The sequence below is a fragment of the Molothrus aeneus genome, chromosome 2 (assembly GCF_037042795.1).
Source record: "Molothrus aeneus isolate 106 chromosome 2, BPBGC_Maene_1.0, whole genome shotgun sequence".
Classification (NCBI taxonomy): Eukaryota; Metazoa; Chordata; class Aves; order Passeriformes; family Icteridae; genus Molothrus; species Molothrus aeneus.
The window spans coordinates 65939879-65967244 of NC_089647.1; the positions used below are offsets into that span (position 1 = coordinate 65939879).

Genomic DNA, 27366 nt, shown 5'->3' on the forward strand with positions numbered 1-27366 from the left:
TCCCCACCTATGGAAAGCACAAGACATTTTTCTCTGGGTTAGGTTGGTACCAGACTATTTGCAGGGGTGTCTGAATTTTGTTGCAGGGTGGCTGTGAGGATTTAGCAATTCCCAGCAGTCTTTAGTAGGTGTTTAAAACCACCTCAAGTTAGCCGAGCAAGTCATCTGCGTGGGGAGAGTACCAAGGAGTTCCCACATCAGACATTCCTGGGAGGTGCTGCCCAATAGCAGTGGGTACAACCAGCGCTCTAATCACTGCTGAAATAATTGATAGCGCTGTCTATCCACACTATGACAGACAAAAGCTGAAATGTATTAAACATAGCAATCCATCATCCCGCAGATGGGTAGCAGGAGCCAACAGAGTTCAGAGGGAGCGACTCCTGCTGCTAACAATGGCTGAAGTACTGACAGTTCACTACTCCTCCTTGCTCCTCACCAGGCTCTTCTCCCAGCTTCCCAAGAGATAAATGAACAAACAGTCCACTAAAGAAGGATTTAAACGCTGTAGACTGCTGATAGTTATTATTCCAACTCAGAATGTCTACAAACAAGCTTAATGAGATATCAATTCCCCTCTTTAAAATAATAAAAAAAAGAGGTAGTTACATTAAGGAATTGTGAATTCAAATAAAATAAGAACCCCCCCCCCCCCCCAAAAAAAAACAAAAAACAAAAACCACCAAACTTAAAATTGTTAGGTGTGTAAATCTCATCTGAATATATGAGAAGCTGACGAGCTAAATATCTAGCACTGGCAGCTGGCAGCTGGAGACAAGCTACAAACAACAGTGCTCCAAATTAAGAAGTAATTTATGTGGAATACATCATTATTTTAACATGAAGGATACAAAGCTTTAAAGGGGAGAGGAACTGCTAGCAGACTTTTAAAGAAAAGTAAGTCCAGAGCAAAGTAAAGCTATTTATGAAAGTCGATTTTTCTTTCCTTACTTATTTCTTGTAGGACACATGAGTCACACAATATAGCCAAAGGAAAAACTGCAACTGCTAACACCACATTAGTAAAGTATAAAAGGGAAAGACACTTTTCTTAGCATTTCAGCCTTGTCATTTCCAATTTTCTGCTCTTTGGACATGCTTGTATTCAAATTCTGGAACATCTATTCAGCATATCAATCCTAATTAGACAATCTGGGTCTGGAAAGGATGAGAGCTGGGTCATTTGCATAATTTAATCATAAATACTCAGTGATACATATTTCCAAATGCATTTGTACAATTATCTTTTCATCCTTGGGGCAATGGTATTAATATGATTAGGCAATATTTCTGGAAAAAACAGACAAGTATGCACTCTTTTTAACTGCAGCTTAGGGCGATATGAAAAATTAATTAATTTCTGAAGAAAATCAATTTCTGTACGTGACCACATTAGACATTGCTAAACCAAGACACAGAGTCCTTTCTCAATCAGAACATTTTATCATTCTTTTCCAAATTCTGATTGTTATATGAACATTTCAATAATAAAACTGTTAGATTATTTAAATTATCTTAATGCATAGGCATGGAAAAGTGACTATTTCTTCTTCATGTTATCCTGACAGACATGGTGTTTTAAAATATGTATTGTTTGACCAGTCAATAGGAAACCTTAGCATTTGGTCTGAACTCATCTTATGTGATCTTTTATTAATGCACATTATACCGATTGAATTCAAGGACAGCAGGAAATAATTCAGCTCTGAAAACCGCAGCTGAAAAAAAATAGAACGATGCTAACCGAAAGTATTTTAAAATTAATATAAGGTTTCTTCCTTGTTTGTTTTGCTACAAAGAATTAGATAAGGTGTTTCTTCAACAGAAGCATACACATTACAAAAATGTTGTGACATATGTGGGATACAGCCAAGCACCCAGGTGGCTAATCTCATTTTTAGAAGAAAGATACTGCTTTGTATGTTAATTGGTGCAAAAAAAAATTACATTTATGTTTTTATATGTACCATCTTTATTTCTTCTCAATCAACAGAAAAAGTAGAAATTACTGCATGCAAATGTTCAATATTCATTTAATTTGCATGAAGGTGCTTGAACAATTTTTTTATTCTAACAAGCTCATTTTTCATGCGTTTTGTCTTTCATCCTAATCTAGCATCTGTCATTCCTTTTTGAAGTTATTATCGGCCCAATTCCCTCTTGGACATGGTTGCTGGGTGACCGGTATCTTAGCACCCACTTTGACAGGAACAGATGTGAATCTGATCAAGAGATTTCCCATGAGTACCTGAAATCACAAACAACTTTCGAGAAAAACAAACAGCCTTGCTGTCACCGTCCCTCTCTCGCCCTCCTTCCCATCCCTTCCCCCATACCCCCCAAAAAAGAGTATGAGAAAGTTGATGCAGAGTTAACCAGCATCATTAAAACGCATTATTATCTGGCAGGTGAGCTCCCCCAACACCTCTCAAGCTGCTTCTGCCTTCAAACGCCAACTCTCAGCTTTAAGTTTTAACAACCCCCCTTTGAATGCTTCCAAAGACGACTGTTCGCTTCTAAGGTCACCGTCTTCTAAACATTCTCACGTTGAACCTGTTTTCGTCACTTGAATGCTCTCATTTAAATCAATGGGATTATTCGTGTAAGCAAATTTCACATGCACACAAGCACCCACCAGTTGGTTTATAACACCTAACTCACATTTTGATTACAAATAATGTTCTTTGATCGCTCCCACACTTGGTTGCCGCTGTCTGTGAAATTCCAGCTTATGAAAACTCTGCTAGCTATGCTGAGTAGCAATACTGAAAATATTTAAGGAACTGCAGAATTTTATTACTTTAAACCATCCAACTGAGATGCTATAGGCAACAGGACCCCTCACACAAACCAAAGCTTCCTGCTTGCAGGATTAAGTCTTCTATGTACAGCCCAATAGCATAGTGACTACATTCATTGCTGCACATGGGATATGGAAAAATAGGAAGAAACAGGAATTACAGCAGTATACTTCTGAAATAAACTTAGAACCATACAAAGCATAGGTAAGAATTTTCAGATTAAGTGTATTACTAAAAAAGACAATTTTTTCATTCCCATTTAACATCTCTGCCACAAGAATCTCACCCAACATCAAAATCTATGGTAAAGCTTATTTCCTCTTGCTTGCTTTCCCAGGCACTACTCTAAACATAGCCCTGCTTAACGAAGAGAAAGGACACAGTTGTGATCCAAAGACTGAAAATTTGATCATACATATGTAAACTCATAAGGCCGCATGTGACAGCAACACCGGATAAATTTGCTTTAACATGCTGTCAACCAGCCTTTCACTTCTGCCTCTTCACCATGCTACTCTTCAGCATGTTCCCAGCCCCATAGCCTCAGGGCTCCTGTCCCTACTGCTACTGCTAGGGTTAGCAACTGCTCCCACTAAGCATCCTCTGTATTTGAAGTTTTCACAGTGCCTCATAAAATAGCTTCCATGAAGAATTGTAAATTTTCATCTTCTTTTTTTTTTTTCTAAATTCAGACAGGTGTGTGAGGAGAAGAAAGTAACCAGGAGAAGAGGAAAGAGAAAGGAAGAGCTTGAATTTTCAAAGATCAGAATTTGTTCCTTCGTTCTGAGTTGTTGTTCTATGATCAAAAAGATAACAAAGAGATTTTTTTCTGTCTAGTTTAGATGCAAAGAGAATTTAAGACAAACATTTCAATCACGATGGAAGAATTTATTGCCACCTATAGGTGATCTTAAATTTAATTTAATTTCCCTCATTTACTACCAAAATCAGAAAGCAGCCAAAACATTTTATTGATAGGCCAAAAGCCTAGTCTGATCTAAACTTACTCTGGATATAGTAAAATTGAAAAAAATTTTCTACACAACTTAAGAACAACAGAACTACAAAGGAAAAGCCAAGCAAATAAGAAAACTGTTTAAGCCCCTAATTGTAACTGGACCTCTCTACCTTCCATTAAAAGTCATGTGGGAACAAAACCATTTGCTGTGTCTTGGAAAAAAATATCCCCCACTGCACCCACTTAGGATATCAGCACCACATAGTAGTCAAACCTGTTGATGGGACACGATGTACACATTTATAATAAATGCATAATGGTGATAAGTAATCACCATTTAGAAGATCCGCCTTTCACTTTGCCAGTCAAAACAAGAGCAAGTCTTTGATAAGGTCCCTACAATGATACCTCATGAAACAGTTCAATTATCCAGACTGGCAAAGTCATGAATGGCTCAACGGAAACTGCACAGAAAAATTCACTGGTATGAAAAACAAACAACCAGAGTAAATAAACATCTTCCTACTTGTCTTGGTAACACCCTTATATCCATTTCTCACCAACCAATCCCTTTTGCCCAAGCCAAAAAAGGCCTACAAACTCAGAACTAGCTCCCTCTGCCACATCCACACTGACAAAATGAAAGCCTACAGCCAGGGATCACCAGCTGAACTGTTCAGTCAATTGGAGTGCTAAGATGGCATTAAAGAGAAAAGCATCTATACTAGATTATTAGTATCCAAATTTGTCATTCATTCACTAGAAAGAGGTAGACTTATGCAGGCAGTTAATGCCAATTTCAGCACTGAAAATGTATTTCAAGGATTGGAAAGACTGACTGAGAATTAGAAAAGAAGGTGAAAGCAAAGCCTGGAAGGTTTGAAGAGCCTCTGTGGGATAGTAATTGCTGAGGCAAACTTAAGCTGAACAGAACACTCACTTAGTTTGTTAAATAAATCAAAATGCAAGCTAATTCTATTTTTAATGTAACCCTCTAAGTGTTTGAACTAAGGAACCCTTCCATGTCCTTAGGGCCCACTATTTCAACTTAGCTGGCATAGTCCAACCTGGCAATACACCATCAGGAACACTTGGACAGTATAAATACCACACCACCTCACCCGAGAGAGGTAAGCACTCACCCTGGGGTATTTAGGCTCCTAGCTCAAACCAAAGTACTGAAGGAGGAATGCCATGGGAGCATTATTATTACTCATTATTTCAATTGATTCCAAGATGAGGCAAGACGAACCATGTTTTCCCAAATCCCAAGTTTTTAGTCCAAGTAAGGGAAGGAGAAAGGAAGAATGGAGTCTTGGGAGCCTTCTTGTGAACTGTCTCATCAGGTAATCCCTTTAGAACCTTTAGAGCCACAGCATCGCACATTCCAGGTGAGTAGCCCAAAATCTGCAGAGTTGCTCTCTTCTCTATAGCCCACACAACATGTACTGACTGCAGTCACTGCCTCCTCTTTTTCACACACAGGAAAACAAGGCCTGAGTTACTAAACCAAGAGGAGAGTTCACGGCTTGAGGATTTAGTCAATACCAAACAAATTCTATAATTTAAACTTTTTGCAGCTTAATTATATCAAGAAACCATTAGACATTTTGAAGAATTAGGATAGTGAACTGTTAAATATTAGGCAATTGACCCATACCTAATGTAAAGTAAGTTTCTGAAAACGTCCTCAGAAAAATTTAGAAGAACAGGTGTAGGAGAAAATTCAAATGTGACCCGTAAGGCCCCAGAATTTAGAAATGAATTGGGATCAGTTCATTCTTTTCCCATGGGGTAACTTGTATAAATGTAATTCTATGGTTTCATAAAACCAGGTCAAGTTTCTGTCCCCAGAGGTCCTTTGGCAATTTGAAGCATGGCAGCACTTTTTCCTGGCTACAAGTTCAAATCTGCATACATTCTGGATTTTTGAAAGGAAGTGATTAGTCAAGCTGAAAAGACAGACCCATCCTGTTCAGAGCACACCTTCCACACAGAAAACTACTTGTAGGGATGAAACACAACTTCACAGAACAGTATTTAGAACTAGTTGGCTCTGCATTTTTCACCTCTAAAAAAATTCCTTTTCTCTCATCAGCTGGCACACCAAAGAGCAGACAAACTTACCACATTGCCAGCAGTTTTAACTAAGGACATTCTTCTTTTCTTAAATGTCAGAAAGTTCTAGTCATGTAGTCATACCTCAGAATATTTCTGAATACATGCATTTCATAACTATTATTTTATTACTTCTCATGATATCACTGTATTGTTCCAATTTAAGACACGTAAAATAAGACTCAATGAGACAAAATCACAGAAGGGGTCACCAGAAAAGATGAAACCTCTGCTTGGCAGACCCACAATAGTACAGGCTCAGCAGCAGAGAGCTGAAGGCAGTGGAAGAAACTCCTTCAGGAACTCCTTCAGTAACAACCTGAAATTATTCTGTTTAACACCACATCCACTGTGTCCAACTTCTATTGCAATGAGGCTGGAATGATAGTGGGTTGAGTCCGACTACTCAACTACAAATGCCTCTGTGTGGTAACACATCTTCTGGGTCAACTAAAGAGATTCAAAGAGCAAAGGAAGGATAACAAAGAAATTCAGGTTGTTTGAGCAAACTTCTTAGTGTGTAAATCTGACATGCACAAACTCTGGCAGTGGCTGTTCCTTCTAAAGATAAAATCCACCCTTTCCACCACTCTATTGACATGGTACCACAGAAGCTCTGTACAATAAAATTTGTTGAAAGTTTATGAATTCTTAGCAATGTCCCACCTGTTGTACCTTGAGGTGGCCTCAAGCCAACCTAACAGCTGTGGCTATCCCCAAATGTGTTGACTAAAAACCTCACTGATGCCCTCCCCAGGAAATGCTATGGCTCCTTTCTTACATGATTTGCATGCACGCTCCTGAAACAGCTACATGCTGACGAATTAGTATTTCTAATATATTTGTCTCATAGTTTCTCAAAACTGTATTTTATGCACAGCTATACGTCAAATTGTAAATTATTGTAGCAGGAGCTTCTTTTACTGTTAGTGTCAACTTTAACATCATATTTCAGCAGCAAATTCATTTCAAAGGAACGAGTAGAATCACAAACCATCTATAATGCCCAGTAATGTAAGACAAAATATCTTATTAACATTTAATGTTTATTTTTTTAACCTGGCCCATTAAAAACTATGAGTATCAGCTTAAAAAAATCCATAACAAACCAAAACCAAAACCAAAACCAAGCAACCCTGCCTTGTATTGGAAAAATAGGCAGCGTAACTTGCACCAGAATCATGAAATTAGGCTTTACTGGTAGATACAGAGAAATAAGAAAAAATATCCACCTATTTTGAACGAACTGTTCTAACAAGGTAAGATGTATTTAAAAAAAAAAAAGAACATATGACTTTTCACTTGTATTAGTCCTTATTATATATTTAATACCACCTGAGGTATTTTCTTCCCCCCATGCAGTAAATTACGGTTAAGGAAACAGAGGATAATTGGAAAATGGTTTTGCTTCCTTCCCAGCAAACTACCAGTGAGAATCAGCACTAAAATGTGAAAAGTGACAACCACGGCACATATTTTGGGAGCATGTATTCCCTTCAAGAAGGGACAGGCTGCATCCATACTACAAAAATTAATACAAAAAATCCCAGCAGAGGGTATGAAGCCACAGGTTATACCAAATTCTGATACTTATTCCTGCAAAGATGTTGATTGATTTGCTGAAATTAATAGGAAAGAATGCTCACAAAAACACTAAGATTGCATTAAATGCATGATGCATTAAAAAATACATAATGAATCCAGTTTATGCAACAAGAGGACACTAAATCTCAAGCATTTTTCCAATGCTTTCAAACTGTCCCTGCTAATGCAAGAAAGTATACAGCAATCCAACTTCCTACCTAAGATGTCAACTGATTCTTTTATAGCACTTCCAAATATATTTTGCATATGCTTGGTTTAAAAGATGTAGGCTATTGAAAGCAACAGTAGTATCTGCATTCTTAAAGCTATACACATGGTTTGAAACCATAGCACTGCTATTTTAATGTAAATAATTAAGTCCTACAGGTGACCTTGTCCAACAAAGAAAGGTTTTTACAGCAGGTCAAGAGACTGGAAACAAATTACATGCTTCATAAAGACAGATAACATTGTCATCCATTAAAACATTATATAAAACCAATTAAAGTATTAAGTTTATATTTTTACCACATTTGGAGAAAGAATAATTCAAAAAATAATAGCTTTAGTAATGGGGTTTTTTTAAGGAATGCTCAAACTATCAATAAGCCCTGACTAGATTTATCACAAAACTGTACAAACTGTAGAAAACTGTAACACATTGTTTGTATTTCTCTCAAAAATATAATATCTAATACCAGAAAGGGGGGGTTTTGAGTCCCATATATAAAATCACAATCCAGCTCTTAAAAAAAAAAAATCATTTGTAAGTATGAGAACAACATTAAATCAAGGTTACAAATATGTTATTAAATAGTAATACAACATATTACCTGTTTCCTTTATATTTTGCTTTATATAACTGCTTTCTTTTTGATTCCTTACAATCATTTCATGTCGAATGAAAAATCAAAACATTTCCCAGATGTAAAATTCAGAAATAGTTTCTATGGTACAACAGTTTGTAAATACAAGCACATGCTGAGAGACATGTCCCAAACAACAACTTGTACTCCAAATGTAAAATACCTATTACCTGTTCTCAGTACAGCATGGTTAACAAGTGCTCTAACAGGAACATTCAGAGTTATGAACTTCAATCATGGCATCGTAACATTACAAGTATATTTCAGCTGTCAATTATGCTAAAGCATGTGCAGCAGTCCCACGTACTCCCATTCTTCTCCTTCTCCCCATCCAACTCCAGTATGTAACTCTTGTTATTTTGTCAGTCAGCTAATATGTATGCACACCTACTGTGCCCTCTCATTCAGTCATACAATCTAAGGAACAAAATGAATGTAAAAAAATACGTCTTAACAGCTAAGTTGCACTTTTTTTCAGTATATTTTGTACCACAAAAAATTAAAAGGTGAATAAGAAAATTAGTCTGAAAGCTTTGCTTGAACCCGAGCTTTTTCAGATCAAAAGGGATTTAGGCATAATTTAGCCATTTGGCCAATTCAGAGATTAATTCTAAAAATTTATAAGGATGAATAAAATTTCGTTACCAAAATATCTACTTATTTTATAGGAAAAAAAAATCCAGTTGGTGTGGTAAGATGCACCAGCAAATTTTAATTGCACCTGCTCCATTGTTCCTGGACTATGGCTAACTTCAGCCTTTCAATGCCCATAAAATGCCACTGTTCGATATTTGCAACAAAAAATATATTTCTTTTTCATACTGAAATAGCTTTCTTTTTCATGATGAAGATGCAAATTATGTAGGATGCAAAGAAAGTATCTAAAATAAATTAGTTTTGGAGTGAACAGGGTACCTTTACACAGATAAATGAACAGAAAGTTATGTTAAGTTACTCATGTGAGTAAGAATACTCACATGAGTATTCTCAGGAGTGCACTATAAAAACTTTGGAGTATTTTATTGTATCATTAACATAATTTCATGAACACTAACAAAAAAAAAGCTTATATTATTTCAGAAACTTTCTGCCTATAGCTAGTAATGTGTTTTGATACCCATGATTTAGAAGATCTTTCCATTCAATTCTGCAAACTGCATTGTGTATATTTATCCACCTGCCATAGGAGGATGTTCACCCTAAAAGCAATTATCACAAAACATTGTTTAAAGCAAGGTGAACTAAAATACATTTTGTGATCCATTTCCTCAGTCGCAAGGAGTTTCCTCATGCAAGCACTTTCATCAGTTTTGGTGGATGTATCCTGAACTATTGCTCAGGGTCTGCTTGGTTAAATATCCCATCTCTAAAAGAGACCTACAGAAATTCACGGAGGAGAAAGCAAGTTTTCAGTATTTTCAGAGTTATCTCAGCTAATCATTGTGAGTGACTTAGAGCAGAAAATTCCAAATTGGGATGTAACTGGATGGTCAAAAACTGATCCCTCCTCTGATGAAACTGAGTGACAGTATTTTTCTACTTAATGCTATGGAAAATATACTATCACCTTTTTTCCTTTTCTTCCATTAAAAAAAAAAAAAAAACAAAAACAAAAAACCAAAACCCAAAAAAGTTTAAAACAGTTCGCAGTTATTAACACTCAATGCTAATATTCCACATTCTGTAGATTACAGTTGAATATTCTGCAATGCCTGTGAAATGAAACATCAGCACTTGTTAGGAGATGCCCCAGGCTGAGCACAGTATCAGATAAATAAGTAGAACATAGTGGGTTAAGGATAAAGTTATTCCCCAAAGCAAACTGGATTTTATCATTTCAAGTCATAGACATATCCTGATTCTAAATATAAAGATTTTTGGTTTATATTTCAGGATTTTTGAAAATAATTTAAATGATAATGGAAAAAGAAAAATTCTTCCTTAATTCACACTGGAGAAATTATCTATATATGAATTAACTCTCTGGATCATAATAGCTTTTTGCAGATGACTCTTCAGCTGTATCATTTAAATACGTATTTAGGCAACTAAAAATTTACTGTCAATTCCTATTATGTCAGTCCACATTATGGCGCTGTTACAGCATGCACATTTAAAGATTATTGAAAAAATTACTGTTCACGTGCAGTATATAATTTGCAAAAGGGTAATCACTATTTTAAAACAATGAATGGAATTAACTCATAATGCAAAGCAGATGCCCCAAACGTTATTTTTAAAACAAAACATATTTAACTTATAAAAGAACAAAGACGATCTAAACCCACTCCTGTTGCTTAAAACCAGACAGGCATCATGGTTGTTTTGGACTCTTACTTCACTTATACAATTTAGATAAAATTCTGTAGTTTCTAACTACTCTCTGCTATCCTACAGCCATTAATGAATTTTTACAGCTAAACTTGTAAAGCTCCTCCATAACTAGGCAACACTGGCAATGATGAAAAAGAGGTTTACTTGTACCAGACCAGCAGGGATTGTAGTAACAATTTAATGTATCAATTAGGTAGTTCAAAAGGAAAATATTAAAATTCAATGCAGTGTATGAAAATTCTCTGCTTCGTATGCAATTCACTTTAGATGACCAGTCACAGAGATGGGCAAAAACAGGCATCTGGAATGATCTAGGAACAGGGGAAAAGAGAAGAAATACTATATGGCAGTCAAACAAGATTAGTGTCTCCAACAAATATTCGGAACCCACTCCGGATTACAGAACACAAGCAGGACAACTTGCAAATAAGAGTGCTCTGAGTGCATTTTGGTTTACAATGCTGAGGAGGGGCAGAGAAGAAGCCCTGGGTGGGCGCAGCAGCCTCCCAACACAGCCCATAGGGACACACTGTGGGGCACTTGCTCCATGTGCCCAGGGGGCTCAGCAACCCCAGGCAGAGGCGCCTGTGGCTCCAGGAAGAGCCTAGAAGCCTGAGATGGAACCGAGCATTTTAACAGACATGGCAGTGGTCTGAGGAAATAACAAAGCTATCCATATAGCCCTTTCTTGTAAGTAAAGTTGATTCTGACCTGACAATAAAACTAAGCTTTTTTACATAAACTACATCTGCCAAGAAAAGATTTCTTAATTATAAAAAAAGAAAAAAAATACACAAAACTTTACCAATGTTCATAGCTATAAGATAAAGGAGGAGGTAATCAAATTGAATCCTTGAGGAAGATTATGTGAAGCAATCAGGGAAAAAAATGTCCCCCTGCCCATCACTAGCAGGCCCTCAACAGCGTCGGCAGCACTTCTCGACAGGCAGCCAGCGTTCCCAGCGAAGTGTTCCCTTCCAAAGTATCAGATACCCTGCTCCTGCCAGCGACTGAAGTATCAGATTAAAGGGATAAATAGTTCTATCCTGTTGCAGTAAGTACGGGCCAAGGATCTCAGCTTTTAAACTACAATATTTACCATTAAATATATAATGTAAGATAGATATTAAAGTACTGTTATTATGAGCAACTGGAGTCTTTTATTTTATTTAAGTCTAAGGAAACCACTTCCACACCTTTTACTCCTTCTTCATAGTTACTACAATTTATCTTCCGCCCTTCCAGAAGTCATCTTTGCTTGTAAAGCCTTCCACATTTCTGCTGATTATATTTTAATAATCTGTGGCAAGAAGGAAGGTCATCAATATAAACCACAGGTACTATATATTTGACATTCCTTCCAGCTGCACTTGCTGACCTGTTCATTTAAACTATCTATGATCTGTACTAACCTATCTGGGTGAGATACTCCTTTAATTAATACAAACAGGGAAAAAAAAAAGCTATGCAAGTGAGCAGTACTCAGTAAACAAGGACATGCTAGGTCCACATAATTTGAGAGAAGCAGAAGCTAGGAAAGAGGGACTGAATAACTGCCGTGTAAGATGGGCTTTGAAGGGAATTGTTTCATGCTCAGCATCTTTCCCCTTTACATTTAAAAATCAATTGGTTGTTTTCCAAAAATTGTAAATAGCTTCCAAAGCCTGCAAATAATTCCCCACTTTAAGTATGAATGTCAATGAACTCATTCAAAATCATCTTCAAATGTCAGAAAAGATTAACATGTCCTGGTCACAGAAGAGAGGTCAGAAGAAAGCGCACGCTTTTAGCCTTTACTCGGGTGGGCACAATCCAAAGCCAGGCTAAGTCTATGGGAAAACTCTAGAAAGGGACCCAGCATGGCAAAATTCCATAACAAGTGCTCAAAACACAAGAGACCAGAAACAATCTGAGATCAATAGCTTCCAGGTCATTAATCCTAGGCAGGTGACATCCAGTGCACAGTTCGCTACTCTTTTTCACCCACACATTCAAGAAACCTGACTCGATTGGCATCTAGTAGCTCTAAATATTTTCCATGTTTTGCCTTTATCCTTCCCCTATTTGTTTGGCATATGGCTTTCTAGCATCCCATTAATGTCAAACCGTTTAATCGGAATGTAAGCTAAATGCACAGTTTGCTATTTCCTGGATTTCTGTTTGGCAGCCAATGCTTTTTATGAGGAAAATAAAAGCAAAGGTCAGTATGACCAGAAAAGAAAAGTCATCTTCCATAACGGAAGCTTATTTTTCCAGTGAACTGATACACAAGCCTAATTTAGAAAAAAGGTCCTTTAGTATCATGTTATTATTAGTAGTATCACAAATAAACACAGAAACCAATTCACTTTACAGACCTCCACATTAAGCATTCAATAGAAAATCCCTTGGTGTTTTATTGATTTTTGTTTTATTGATTTTTTAAATAGCAATATCACAGTTAAAATGTATCATTTTGGTGAAACACATCTAAAACTTTTCCATCTCAAAATAAGTTATTACAAATTATTTCCACAGCAACTGGCAACTAACGATTCAATCCATTTAAAGAACAACAAAGTAATGGCTTTATTTGGATGCCTTTTTTGATTAAATAACATATTAACCTTGATGAAGCTTTCCAAAAAGGGATTAGCGTACTCGAGTGCATCAGCTGATTATGAGACAAATATAACAGTGTTAAGATGCTGGTTCAAAATTTTTGAATCTGATGAGTACAACAATTTAGCCGCTAGGATGGAGTTGGTTCTTCCAGTTTCCATCTCAACAGTAAAGTGTCCACCCGGGATACAAAAAGACATCACCCAGCCAAAGTATGCAGTAACTGGGAGTCAGGAAAGGTCGCTTAAATCACTAAAATGAGTAGACCAAAATACTCTGCATAATTACTGTAATGTCAGAAATAATTAAAAATAATTTGCAAAGAATGAAGAATTAAATGTATTAGAGGGGAAATCCAGAAAGCAAATACAGATTTATCTTCCCATTTTGACCAAAACTCACTGACCCACTTTGCTTTATTTGTCTATACTGTAATAATACATTTTGCATACCTATTGTATATCCTTTCCATTAATTTATTTGCTTAATGGATGTATAAGTAAGCCTACTACAATTACGCTTTTTAAGGGTCAAATCCTACTCACTTCTGAACCCGCTACTGTAATTTCTACTACACTGGATGATAATACAGCAGACCTCAGGAACAGCTGAAACACAGCCGATTCTGTGCTGTTGACATAATCAAGCCATGTTACAACCAGCCTGCCAAACCCTTTTATAACCCTGCCAAGTCCAGGAATTGGTGTCTCCATAAGCCCCCAGCCACCCCCGATAAAAAAAGAAAGTTTCTGTATTTCTTAATTCTACATGTTCAAATTAAAATTCACATGGTTATGACCGTGGCAAAGTAAAACTTCCATAAGTTTATTTTAAGGACCAAATCTTGGAACTCTTACAGAGTTGTTGCAAGTTACACACCACAGGGACACACACACACACACACACACACACACACACACACACACACACGCACACACACAAAAACCCCAACCCAACAATTGTCTAAGAGCAGCTATTAATATTCATGTTGATTCCACATGAAACAACAGCAGAGTTACCCGAGCAGCTACAGTTATGTCAGCCCTTGGAAGTTATTCCAGGCTGTTTTGTCCTGCTGCCCTGAATATTCAGGAACTTCAACAATCCATCTAGCAACTGCTACCGCAGAGTAAGTGCTCTGCTTCTCCTGGCTCTATGCTAATGACTGCCAGGCACCCTCTGCTGAGTCGTGGGGGGATGAAGGGAAGGAGGAGGGGATGTCACACGCCCCGCCATTGGGGACGGGACGGGACGGGCAGGAGCACGGCATCGCGTGGGGTTAATTCTCCACGTGTTGGTTGTTGCTGCACCTTGAAATCTGACAATGGGAAAGTGAAACGAGCCCGGTCTGTTTGTTTGGGTATACTGAAAGCAGCATCGGGACTTTATCCACGACCTCCTCCGTGGGAAGTTCCCGGCGCCCCTCCAGCGCGGCACAGCCCGAGCCCCCCGCCCCCTCCTGAGGCAGGGGGAGAGCCCCCGGGAACTGGAGGCGCTTCCGACCGCTCTGATCTCGGGGTCACGGCAGTTATGCGATCCCTTCTCCTTATGAGCGGATTCAGCCCTGTAACCTACAGATTGAGAGATAACAGCCCCAGGCTTTCGCCCTCCATTGCAAAGGCGGCTGCTATTGCATCAGGAATTTCCCTTTTTGCCAGCTCCTTCTATCCCCCCGACACTCCTCCCCGGCTGTGGCAAGTTTAGGGCTCGCTTCCCCGGCCCGCGGGGTGCGGGGATGGCCCCGCACCGCCCGCAGCCGCAGCGCCGCTCCCCGCCCCCGGCGCCGGCCCCGCCAGCGCGCCCGCGTTACTCTGCGCGGCAGAGCAGCATCCAGCCTTGCCAAATCCCTGCCGCGCTCCCGCTGCCCCCCGTCTCCTCCTCGGTTGGTGGGGGCCTGGAGCTGCTCGCACCTGCTCCTCGGGGACCGACACCCCCACCCCCCGCACCAAGGAAGCAGCCCAGCCCGGCCGCCTGGCGCCTCTCCCCACTACCCCAAAGGAAAGCCGCTTCCACCTCCTCCTCGCCGTCTTCCCGCCCTGCCTTCACCTCCCCCGTTCGCCATGTGGCAACTGCCTTACAGCCCTACACAAAAAGTGCACGTGCCCCCTCGGATGTGTGACAGCAGCTGATGGCCAAGCGGCCTCCATCGCCCCGGAACGGCCCCGGCGCCGGGCAGCTCCGCGCCCCATCCCACTTAACGCGACACCCCAGCGTCTATGTCGCCGTCCCCCCATCAGGACCGCTCCCCGCCCACTCCCGTGCACCCTTCGGGCGGCTTTTTCCCAGGGTTGCCTGCTTTAAAGATACATCCAAGGATAAACTTCAGCTGGAGGTTCGGTCAGAAAGCACTTTCTGGCCCCTTCCCACCCCTGCCGGTCCTCCGCTCCCGCGCTGCGCTGCCCGCGGCCACCCCTACCCCCGGCACGCCTCGGCCCGGGGGGCAGGGAAGGGGACAATGACAGGGCGACACTTGCAAAGCGAAGCGGGAGGGGGGCACGAACACGGCTTTCCCTTCCCCCCTCCGTCCCACCAAGAAGCAGCGCCGCTGGCTGCGGAGAAGGCCGGCTGGGTGCCGGGGCAGCGCGGGAGGGGGCAGCGGGAAGCGGCGCAGCGCTCGCCCGGACCGCACCGCGCGGGGGTGGGACGGGGGCGGCGGCGGCGGGGGGGCCGGCGGGGCGCGCGTGTGCCTTGCGGCGCTTACCTGGCGTTGGTGCAGTCGTTGTAGAGGGTCTCGAAATCCTTCCTGGAGATGAGTTTGCAGCGGTTGACCCCGGGCTGGATGGCCCCCAGCCCCCTCAGGATGCGGACCTGCTCCACGTTGCAGACCACGGGCGTGATCTCGAGCCGCTTCAGCTTGGTGTAGACCGTGTGCAAGCCCCCCACCAAGTGCTTGAGGAAGAGGTCGAAAGCCTGGGGCAGGCAGATGAGTTCGCAGCCTTCCACGGTGAAGGAGGCCACTTTGGCCCCCCTCAGATCCACCATCTTGCACTCGTTATTCTGGGGGGTGTTCTCCACCGGGGACGGGGTCGAGTACACGGGCTTGCCGGGCAGGCTGCCGGCCGCGCTGGCCGCGCTGGCATTGGGAGTGGAGGTGCCGCCGCTGCCGCCGCCGCTGCTGCTGCTGCTGCCGCCGCCGGTGCCCAGGCTGGGGCTGCCGCCGCCGCTGCCGCCGCCGCTGCCGTTACCGCCGCCGCCGCTGGTGGTGGAGGTGACTGTGGCCGCCGCTGCCGCCGCCGCCGCTGCGATGGGCTCCGGCCGGAATAGGTTTGTCCCCGAAGCGGCCGGCGGGGGAGCGATGGACGGAGACGGAGAGGAGGTGGCCGACGACGAGGTGGCCGACGACGAGGTGGTGGTGGTGGTGGTGCAGGCGGCAGAAGTTGAGACCGGAGGCTGAGGGGGGACCAGCTGGGTCGGAGGGATCAAAGCAGCCGGTACGGCCATGGTCACATATACGGCGGAGGGGCAGGGGGAGGGGGGAAAGTTCCCACACACACACGCAGGGGAAAGGGGAAAAATTTAAAAAAAAATTACTAAAAAAAAAAAAAGAGGAAAGGAGAGAAGGGAGGAGGGGGGAGAAGAAGGGGGGGATAACCCCAGATCAGGTGCTGCGGCGAGCGAGAGAGCAGGGGGCAGAGTGAGAGAGAGAACGCACAAAGTGTCCCGCAAGTGGGGACGGAGGAGGAGGAGGAGGAGGAGAAGTCCGCTCCGGGCGGCGGGGCTGGGGCCGAGGGGAGGGGGAGGGCAGTTTCTTTTTGTGGTCCTTGCTCTAGCACCACGTTAAAGACGAAGGTGAAAAGGAGGAGGTTTGAAGGACTTCGGTTCTCTCTGGCAAGTACATTGATCAAAGATTGAGAGGGGAATGACAGAGAGAAAATGAGCGGGGAAGTGCTGGCTGCTGCCGCCGCCGCCGCCGCTCGCTCGCTGGACGAGTTGTTGTTGTCACACGGTGCGGAGGGGAGGAGCTCCGGCAACTTGAAATACCCTTTGAAGCAGCAAAAGGCTCACTCACTAGTATTAACCCAAATTATCCAACCAGGAACCCGGAGCAGGAAAACAGAGAGAGAGAGAGAAGTCCCTCTCCCCCCTCCTTCAGGAACCGTTAGATTACATGTTTCATATTTCACCCCACCAGAGATGAGATGTAATTTTCCCAGCCCTTTTCAACAGTCGCTTGTCAACACAGTTTGTGGAGAAACACGAGCGTCTCTAGCGCTCCCCCAAAGCCGGGCGGGAGCGGGGGAGCCGGGGCGCGGGGCGGGCGCTGGGCACCGCACACCTTGCCGGGGCAGACAAAAGCAGACACCTCCGGACGGGGCTGTTGCTCTTGCTGCTGCTGCGGCTCTCCCGGGACCACAGACGCTCCTCCCGGCGGGGTGGGAATTGCTGCCGAGGGTGCCCTTTGTTGCGCGGCAGGCGGCGGCGGCTGCGCGGGGCGCGCACGGGCAGCCCCACGCGGCAGCATCCGCGGAGGACTCTCCTGCGGCGGCCGCGGATCGGAGGGGGACTACGAGGCGCTACGGCTCAGGCCGCCGAGACGCCGCGCCGACCGGGCTGCGGCGGCACAGAAGTAACTTGGCAGAGGGGCAGGCGGGCGGCCCGCGCAGGTCCCGCCGCGCAACAGGTGCGGGCGGCGCGCAGCGGGCGCGCAGCCCCGGCCCGGCCCCTCCGCGCCCCGGAGCGCGCAAAGTCAGCCGGCGCGCTTGCCCGCGCATGCGCGGTGGGGCGGCGGCGGGCGCGGTACCTGCCGGCCCCGAGCCGGGATGCGGCTGGAGCGCGTCTGGCGGCGGGCGAGCCGGGCTCCGTCGGGAAAGCCCGGGGCTGTCTCCTGCGTGTCTTCAGGGCACTTCGCACACTGAAAGGGGTAAAGAAATGGCCACTGGTACAGACGGGGGGGTCTGCAAAATCAGGGGTCGGTGCGTGCGTAGTTCTTCCTGTTTCAAAAATCCGCCCTGCGTGTACTTAATTGCCATGCATGTATGTGCCCATAGCCTTTTTTTTTTTTTTCCTATGATACTATTACATGAGACATGACTCACGGGATGACACATCTGTAGAGTGGATAATCTCAACTGTATTAATTTGGTGCAGGGGAATTTCCACAGTATCAGACATAAACTGTTCTCATATGATCTGCTTGCTTATTATACTTTAATTTACAGGAATTTGTTCTAGTGCCACTTAAGACAACTTTTGCTTGTGAAAGTTAAGCTATCCTGCACTAAAATCTTTAAAATTACAAATAAAACCATGAAAACACAGAGTAATGTTTTAAAGTTTTGTGTACCCATAATTGTGCAGAACACTTATTTGAGCCATTTTTATGGGGTTTTTTGAGAATGTTTATCTGGAGGAGCATATTCAACTTGAGTTCCAATGGTAGGATCCCAGTGGTGGGATCTAGTGTTGCATAAAACTTTTAATTTCAAAATCTAAATACACTGCCTCTTCCTGTTTTTCACTTGTAGAAAGCCAACTCTGTCCATATTTTCTTTCCCTCACCTGTTCTTTTTGCATGTCACCTTCTCTCACACCTCGTGAAGACAAAACAGCTCCGTAAGAAGATCAGGACAGAGCCAGACACGTGTGATACTGCCACTTGGAGATCTGGGTGAACTCTGAATTAGGAAAGCTACCACTTCATTTGTTCCCTACTTTTCCTACAACATGATTCCTACACCAGCTCTTCTGTTGTTCTATTTGCTGTGTGTTCCCACAGATACATAATTCTCATGGTCCAAAGGAAAATGTAGTTTGAAAAGGTTTACTACCAGGGGTTTGGGTTAACCTTGATGATATCAATTCAACACAGGGATTAGGAACCTAGAAAGAAAGATTTTTGAAAAGGCTCGAGATTCCTCAAAGCTTCTGGCACGGTAAGTGTTTCTAATTATTACGGGGAGTGTCTCAATTTAATTTAACTCGCACCTGTACTGACACACTCACATACACCAATAAATCCTGAGGTCATCCTTTGTAAACTTCTCTAGATTGCATTCCTCTTAGTTGCTGACGCTTTCGTGTAATAATATTGTTGGGTGTTTTCTTTTTCGCTCTCTGAGTTGATATCAGCAAAACTCAAATTACTGTAACTGATATTTGAAAATTCTCCCTGTGTCAAGTGAAGACTTATGGTGCTGAAATCAATAAGACTGTTTAAAATTCAAAGACCTGCAAATCGTTCTGTTTGTCCTTTGATAGGGCCTGGGCTGATTAAAATGCGACCAAGAAAGCTTAATTGCTGCACTAATTAAGAAGTCTTTAATTTCTTTCCTGGAATATTGTTTGAAGCAGGGTTTCTGTTCTGCTCATGTAGCTGTTCAGGGCAGGTATTCTCTCTCTTTTTCTCTTCTTTTTTCTTTTTACCATTTTGGTATATTAAAATGTATGTTAAAACAGTAAGATGTATTGACAATGATTATAATTTATTGCTTTAAAAAAAAGACTGATACGGAGTTCACTATTTTATTAAATTACAATTTTGAGGGCAGCTGTAAAGGGTAAAATGCAATTACAAAATGCATTGTAGCTGTTGCATTTTAAGGAATTTGAACACTTGACTGACAGGAGCTAGGATAGTACACCAGCTCCCTCCCCCATCTTCAGTTATTATTGATAATTAAATATTTAAATTCATTCAGTAAAACACCCCAGAAAAGTGTTTGTCTCTTGAACGTGTGTGAAGGAATGGACCGGGAGAGGGGATGCAACAGAAGATATGCACCTGGTAAGGATGAATAGTGCATTATCATTTTAAGTTCATCTACAATTTTTTTCCCCCCTGCATTTCTTTGGAGTTTATTTTCCTGAGAAACCTTTCAGTCTTGTGTCTTGTCTTACCCTTGTATAGTGACCTATTTTGCTCATTGCTTCTGAAGAGGAGAAACTAGATGATTTCACAAAGCTTTCTGTGATCAATAGAGTAATGTTTTAGGTTTAATGATGCTGCATTATAATTCTTGCAAACAACTGCCGAGCAGAGATTCTAAGAAATGAGCAAGTACTGGCACAGGGAAGGTAAGTTCTGCTTTGCTTTAATCTCAGGTCTCGAGCAGCAATCCCCCTTTGAAGAGCTATCTGCTATTTAGAGGGAAGACTGAGAAAGAGGGAGGGACCTCATACAGAATCCCCCCCTGCATCGCTCAGGAAAATAGACTCATAGAAATGTAAGTGTGTGAAAAGGGATCCTTTTTTGCTTCTCTTCTACCAAGACATTTACTAAACATTGACAAACACCATGAATACAATTGAGATTGATGTGAAGTGTTGTATCAGTAGTAAGAAACTGGATACTGCAGCGCTGTTTTTCTAATTGTTGTGTTATAGTCAAAGTAGCACAAAACCTTGTCCAATACAAATACAAACTGGATTCCTTTCAGTGACAGGACAAGTAGATAACATGCTTAATAGATACAAAGGGAGATTTGCCATTCCAAGCACGATGTAACGCTAATTATGTTTACTCTAATTGAAAGCAAGGTTTTGGGGAACCTGAAATTACTCATAGGATATTTTTAATAGCTGAATAATAATAAAGTGCAGCAAACGTTGATCACAAACCTTTTGGTCTTTCAATAATCTATTGGAAAATTAAATGAAAAGTGGAGTTTGGTACAAACAATGCCCCAGGGCAAAAAAACAACTAACACTAGATTTTCCAGTCCAGCCATAACACAAATCAATTTGAGCACACTTCTATGGCCAGACTGCCAGATTGTTATGACTGCTAATTCACTCAATCAAACAGTACATTAGTACACTGGGCACAAACAGCTTTAACAATAGCATGCATTTCTGAACAGTCCACCATATATCATAAAAAACCCAAAATACATGGCAAGATTGCTTTCACATTCTGTTTACTACAAATTGCATTTACATATGGTGCCTGCCTAACAAAGGGGAAAAAAAAAGTGGTGGGAGAATGAAAGTGAAGAAACTTCTGAAGCCATTAAAAATAACTTTTAAAGTCCTTAAAAACAAGATTCTGGGAGCACTTGCTCCTGCTTGCACTGATGTTTAATGTGAACCTCTCAGCCAGAGAGCTGACAGCAGAGGCTGGCCATCCCATGCACAGAGCTGGATGGGGAATTGCTGCGGGCTTGGCAGCTCGCACACGCCCTGCCTAGCCCCAGCCCCGGCACTTCAGCGCTAGAGCGGTTTTTGCCGGCTTTACTCCCGCGAGTCAGCGCACTGGCTCTGGGGGTATTCACCGCCTGAGCAGAGGGGCAGGATTTAGCACCAGGGAATATGCCTCAATTCTTCCCCTTCATCCCCAAGAGCGATGGGTGTTATCCCGGGGATGCTAACTGGTGATGCGACCAAGGACGCGCTGTACTGAGGGATGCGATGACCGACGGCTCGGGAGCCCGCGCATCCCTTCCCCCTCTCCGCGCCGGCAGGCATCCGACACACGGACACACGCACGCCCCACACACACGCCCACGCACAAGCGCTTTTATGGAAATTGCAAAAACCAAACGCCAATTAAGCTACTTGCTTATTTACGATTTTTTTCCCCCTTAAATCACTGTTCTGACTTCAGAAAAGGCGTTTCGAAGTCAGTAACTAAAACAGCTCTTCTGTCTATCTGAGCTTCTCGGTCACGTTGCTGCTACCAGAGCCACATGGTGAAACGGATCGGGTCGTGGTCCCCTCCCGGGCTGGCTCGGGATGGAAGGATGGATGGGTGGATGGATGGATGGAGCAGTGGCTGGGCACTGCCCGCTGACATTCACCTGACAACTGACAGCCGAGCAGGAGAGCTGCAGCGCGGGGAGGAGATGATAACCAACTTCCCTGCGTGATTTAAAAGAGGGCTGGGATAGACGGGGGGCCCTCTGTGTTGAGTTAGACTTGGGCTCTCATTAGAGGTCCTCAGTCCAACGTGCTAATTCACCTACCAACAGGTAGGAAGAGTCGCTCGGAGCAATAATTATGAAGTACAAAGTCCTTGCCATTAAATTATGTTAAAGCGGTGACCTAATCTGAGCTGCCCTTTGCCGTGCCTCCCCCCCTTCACAGAATTAGTTCGCTCAGCCGCTCTATCCCTCGCTCCCAGCCTAGGCTAATCGGAGCACCGGGGAGCCGGCCCCGGGTTCAGCGCTCCAGGCTCTCCAGTGCGGTCTCTGCCGGTGCACGGGGACCGCTCCTGCTGCTCCGTGCCCGGGAGCTGGGGGAGGCGGCTGGATCCGCCTCCCTCCGTGCCCCGCCGAGCCCCGGTGCCGCCGGGAGGGGAGGCGGGCGGCGGTCGGGCCCCCGCGCCCGGCCGGGCGGAGGGCGGCGGCTCGGCTGCCGCTCCGGCGCTAATTGCTTCCCGTAACAATATTAATAACAGCGACAAAAAATGCACAGTGCTGCCTTCTTTTTATATAGGAACTGACAGCCTGCGAGACGCTGCCTCTTCTTCCTCATGTCACTTAAGTGAATGGAAAACAGTTGAGGGAGGAGGGTGTTACCTTTATTATTCCCATATTTCAAAAAAGAAAAAAGCAGACAAACATTATTAATTGTTTGGGTTTTTTTTTTTTTTTTTGGGGGGGGGGGGGTGAGGAAGGATTTTTTTTTAAAAGTCCGAGCCCTTGCTTGAAAAGTTTCAGCACAGAGCGGAATTTTATAGAGAGTTATAAACTCTGGGTAAAGGGGGATGTTATAAATGGAAGTGCTGACACAACCTTAACTATAGCGTGTAAACGGCTATGCTATAATATCCATTAAGCAGAAAGAAAAATAAGATGGCTGATCAATAATTTATACAAAGAGTACCAACTGCAGACATAATAACTGTAATGTTTGCAAAGCAATCTCTCGCTCTCCAGGCTTAGCAGTAAACTAGCGGGGCTGTTAATTTCCAACTCCTACAGGTAAGAGGACAAACAAATTACTTAAACTTGTATTTTGCTCGATATTTTGCATGCCTCGGTAGGATAAAATACAATTTAATTACGATGCAACTTGGGCTGATTGAGGAGCCTCCCCCTCCGTCCCCCTTTCCTCCTGCCCGCCCGTCTGCTCCTCCGAGGGGACCTTCTTGGGCAAAGCTCCGCCCGAGAGACAGGAACAGGTCGCTTGGACGGGCGTTGTAAACGGGCCGACTTTTGGGTCACTGTAGTTCGACTTTTGGGTCACTGTTGTTCTTCGGAGAGTTATTCACACACGGAAACAAAACGGAGCCATTTAACTTCAAAAGAAAGTTACAAGGTTTTTCAGTGCCACGAGCTGAAACACAATACCCCCACCGGCCCGATAAGCATCAGCTGTCAGAGGACAATGCACTCGCTTTCCATGCATCAGGCTACCGGGAAAAAAAAAATCTGCTTTAGGGAAAACCAGTGCTTCTTCCACTGTCGTAAACGAGAGTAGGCAAGCAATTGATCTCTTCATTGGCATTGGGACCGTTATCTCCCATTTCTGTCTACTGTATTTATGTAGCAAAACAGAAGAACAAAGTCTGAAAGTTGCTAAGTAGACTCCTGTAACGTGCCCAGGTTGTTTTTTTGGTGGTTTTTTTTTGGTTTTTTTTTTTTGTTTTTTTGGGGTTTTTTTGCATGACTCTTGCAATAGTACCAAAGAGATCACTTCTTTGTGAAATAGCAGGAGATAAATGTGTCAGTGGAGGGCTTTTTTTTTTTTTTTTTTTTTTTAATTCTCCCCCATGCCAGCCTGGACAAAAAACCAAAAAAAGTTATGTTGCCAGCCCCGCAAAAATAAGCCTATATTTAACTTAGTGTGCACAGGTCTGCGACAGCTTTCAGCTGTCCTTCTTTGGGACGTCACGGGTGTTTTGTGTAGTAAAAACAGAGAAGTAAAGCAAGACACACCTTATTTCTGAGCCCTGAGCTGGGATGCAGGGAGGCTGCTCTGCTCTGCGGGGTAATGCTTAACACACACATACAAAAAAAAAAAAAAAAAAAGCGGCTGTAATTGCCTGCATTGCTCGTGCTTGCTCACCAGTGACCTCTCTCAGTTCAACTTCAATAAAGTAAAATAGCGTAAATGACAACTCTCCGTACAGTCCGCACACAGACAGAGTCCTTTATATGGAAGCAATAGTTGCCCCGCCCCGGCTGCCCCAGCCCGGCTGGAGTATCGCAGTGTGGTGGATCTCAGCGTGGTATATCGCAGTGTGGTATATCGCAGTGTGGAGCATCGCTGCTCGGAGAGCCGGAGCAGAAAGCGCAGCGCCCACTAGTGCCTGTGAGCGGGGGGCAGCGCTCCCTCCGCGCCCCTCCGCGCCCCGCGCAGAAACGTCCTCCAGGGAAAGGAAATGTGCGCGGGACTGCGGAATGTGGTACGGACAAAAGAAAGTTTAAGCCCATCTGTGACTAAGTGAGGGTTTGTTTCTTCATTGTCTATGCTCAGAAAAAGCATAGATGGAAGAGTTGTCTTTCCCCTGCTGCTCCCCATCTGTCCGAGAAGGTGTGTGAATGGGGCAAGTGTTCCATACTATGAGTCTTCACACTCATAGTGAAGGGAATTGGAAGGGCTGCCTGGCTGTAAAGCCTTGATGGGAAACATGAACTACACCAGACACATTTCTGAGCTTTGGATATTCTGCCCTGACACTTGAAAACTACAGAAGATTTGTGAGATTTTTCCATTAGGCCCTGTTCTTTTCTCAGGTGTTTTTGGGTTGTATTTTGGGGGATTTGTTTATTGGTTTATATGCATGAGAGATTGTTACTGGGCAGTATTGAGATTTTCTTGGAGATTGTCTGATCTCCTTCATGTGGAGATGAACTTTCCAAGGAAGGCAACAAACAACCCTCTGGAAAAAAGATACCAAGTAGATAAGTTCAAAATAAACTTTCACAATGGCAGTGAATGTCTCTTGCATTTACTTATTGTTTGTTGTGGATTGGGCTACTGGTTAATGTTCCCAGTAAGATCCAAGCACTTAAAATTGTGTCCAGCATAATATAATTTCCTGTGCAGGGTTCCCAAAGCTCTAAGAGGCAGTTTTGGATTATATCACACATGCTGGAGCACAAGTAGCTGATGATGAACTAGACCTGTCTTCTTCTAACTCTGTCTTTAAAAGCTTTCAGTAAACCATTGGTTCACATTGTATAAATGTCTTAAGATACTAAGACCTTGTTTAGCAGAGAAGGAAAACTCCAAATATGTTCTCAAGCACCTTGGGCTCAAGGTCTAAAATCATCTGGTGGATAACAAAAGATAGTCCAGGATTAACATTTATCCATTCTCTACCTCTATTTGACAGTCACACCTTTCCCTTACTTGTGCTGTGCATTCTTCATCAATAGTGAGAACCAAAATGTACATCTAAATAGTTCCCTATGCCAAAAATTAGTTACACAAACCCATTAATATGGAAGGTACTAAATACCAAACTAGTTGAAAATAATTTGCAGCAATTCATGATTTTCTCCATTTTCTCATTTCCCCCCCCCCCCAAAAAAAAATCCACTTATTTTATTACAGGATAATACTTGGCATGGATATAAAACATTTTATAAAGTTCCTGTGTCTTTATGGTAAGTTAAAAGTGGGTTGTAGAATCAAAATAAGTTTCCTTGCAATATACACAAATTGATTGTGGATAATGGCAAAAGACTTTTATTAAGACTGTTTGAGTTCACTGTTGTCTGTTCCTCTTCAGTGCTCTGTGATTCACTGCAACTGAAATTTATTAATATGAATACTTGGTTTTAAGCTTATGTATATAAGTCTTTATACAAAGTAAATTCTTGGAATATTTATCCAATAAAAATACTTATAAAGTTAGAAGTTCCTGAATACATTCATAGCTTTAGGTGCAGCTATAGTTCTATAGGCAGAGACTTAACTTTGGAAAGCAAAAAGCTGAGTCACAAAATAGTAAAAAAAAAAGAAAACCACATTTTATCCTTATACTTTGGAAAGGAATGGAACTTTTTACAGAAAATCAATGAATACATTTGAGCAAGAAACAAATTTAAGAAAATCATAAATATCTAAAAGGAGGTGAATCACAATAATTAAATTTTATCCACACAAAATACTTTTTAGTTAAAAGTATATACTAACAAGTTTGTTTTATTAAAATTTGTTCTTCTAAACATGTGAGTATAAACTTAAGATGTAAATTTCAAAACAAGAAAAATGAGCTACCACCATCTAAATTGCTTTCATCTAGCCGGTTAGAAAGAGTTTTAATTGTTGTTCTTTTGCTTAATTACACCCTTCTATCTGATGATCAGTCCCAGGCAGTTGAGAATAATTCTGTTTTCACACGTGAAGAGGAAAAGGGCAGCTTAGATCCACAACAAAACTCAGGTTCCACGCTCATACTTCCAATTGTCTCATGACTTAGTGGGTACCAAAATCTCTTAGTAAGCTCACCTTAACACAATTCACCAAGTGGGTTGGTTTCCACTGTTGGCCATATTGATGGAAGCACAAATCTCAGAGCTGCTGGGGGTTTTCTGAAGAGAGAATCCATGCCTAAACACAAGCAGTCTTGGCTTGGGTTCACTACATTTGCACAAGTGGACCTTCAAGGAAGGTTAAGCTGAAATGAGGCTGTGTGCTTCTGCGTCCATATTTGCATTCTGTGGTACAACTAATAACCAGTTGGGCAGGTCATTTCCAGGGTGGGAAACCAGTTTTCACACATCCAGCTTCTATTGTTCCCACAGGACAAGAGAACTTGAGCCAGGTTTCCTACATGGCAGCAATGAACGTGAGCAGTCAAATGTGAGGTCTGCAATAATTAAGGTTTCCCTGGTTCTTCCTTGGAAAATTTAGACCAGTTGATGAATACACTACTACCAGCAGGAAGACTTTCTTACTTCTCAAGGAAAATGTGCCATGTTACTTAGAAAGGATTTTAAGGGCTGAATTCAACCATACCTGCTGTGGGCTTGTACCATGTCTTCACTGTCAATATCATGGAGTACCCCTCACTGAAAATGAAGGTCTTTTGTTCTCTGCTGGTAAAGTTGTCCTCTTTTCAAAGTGGGACCCCTAAGTTGTTTACATACTTCTAAAATGTTCTTCTGTGGCTTTTACTTTCTGTTGTAATCTATACTATCTACAGCCATATTCAAAACAAACATTTTCTTAACAGCTCTAAGTTTTATTTTTTCCTATCAAGCTGAAACAA

The 27366-nt window shown here is 42.7% G+C and overlaps 1 protein-coding gene across 5 annotated transcripts in view; it reads right to left on the reverse strand.

Annotated features, from left to right (window-relative positions):
• Positions 1-17175, reverse strand: part of DACH1 (dachshund family transcription factor 1) — a 352684-nt gene extending 335509 nt beyond the window's left edge. For all 5 annotated transcript variants that reach the window (XM_066545065.1, XM_066545064.1, XM_066545063.1 and 2 more), the window contains exon 1: positions 15964-17175. In XM_066545065.1, coding sequence (XP_066401162.1) covers positions 15964-16703 — 740 coding nt within the window. In that variant the 5' untranslated portion in view covers positions 16704-17175. The remainder of the gene's footprint in view (positions 1-15963) is intronic.
• Between the last annotated feature and the right edge of the window lie 10191 nt (positions 17176-27366).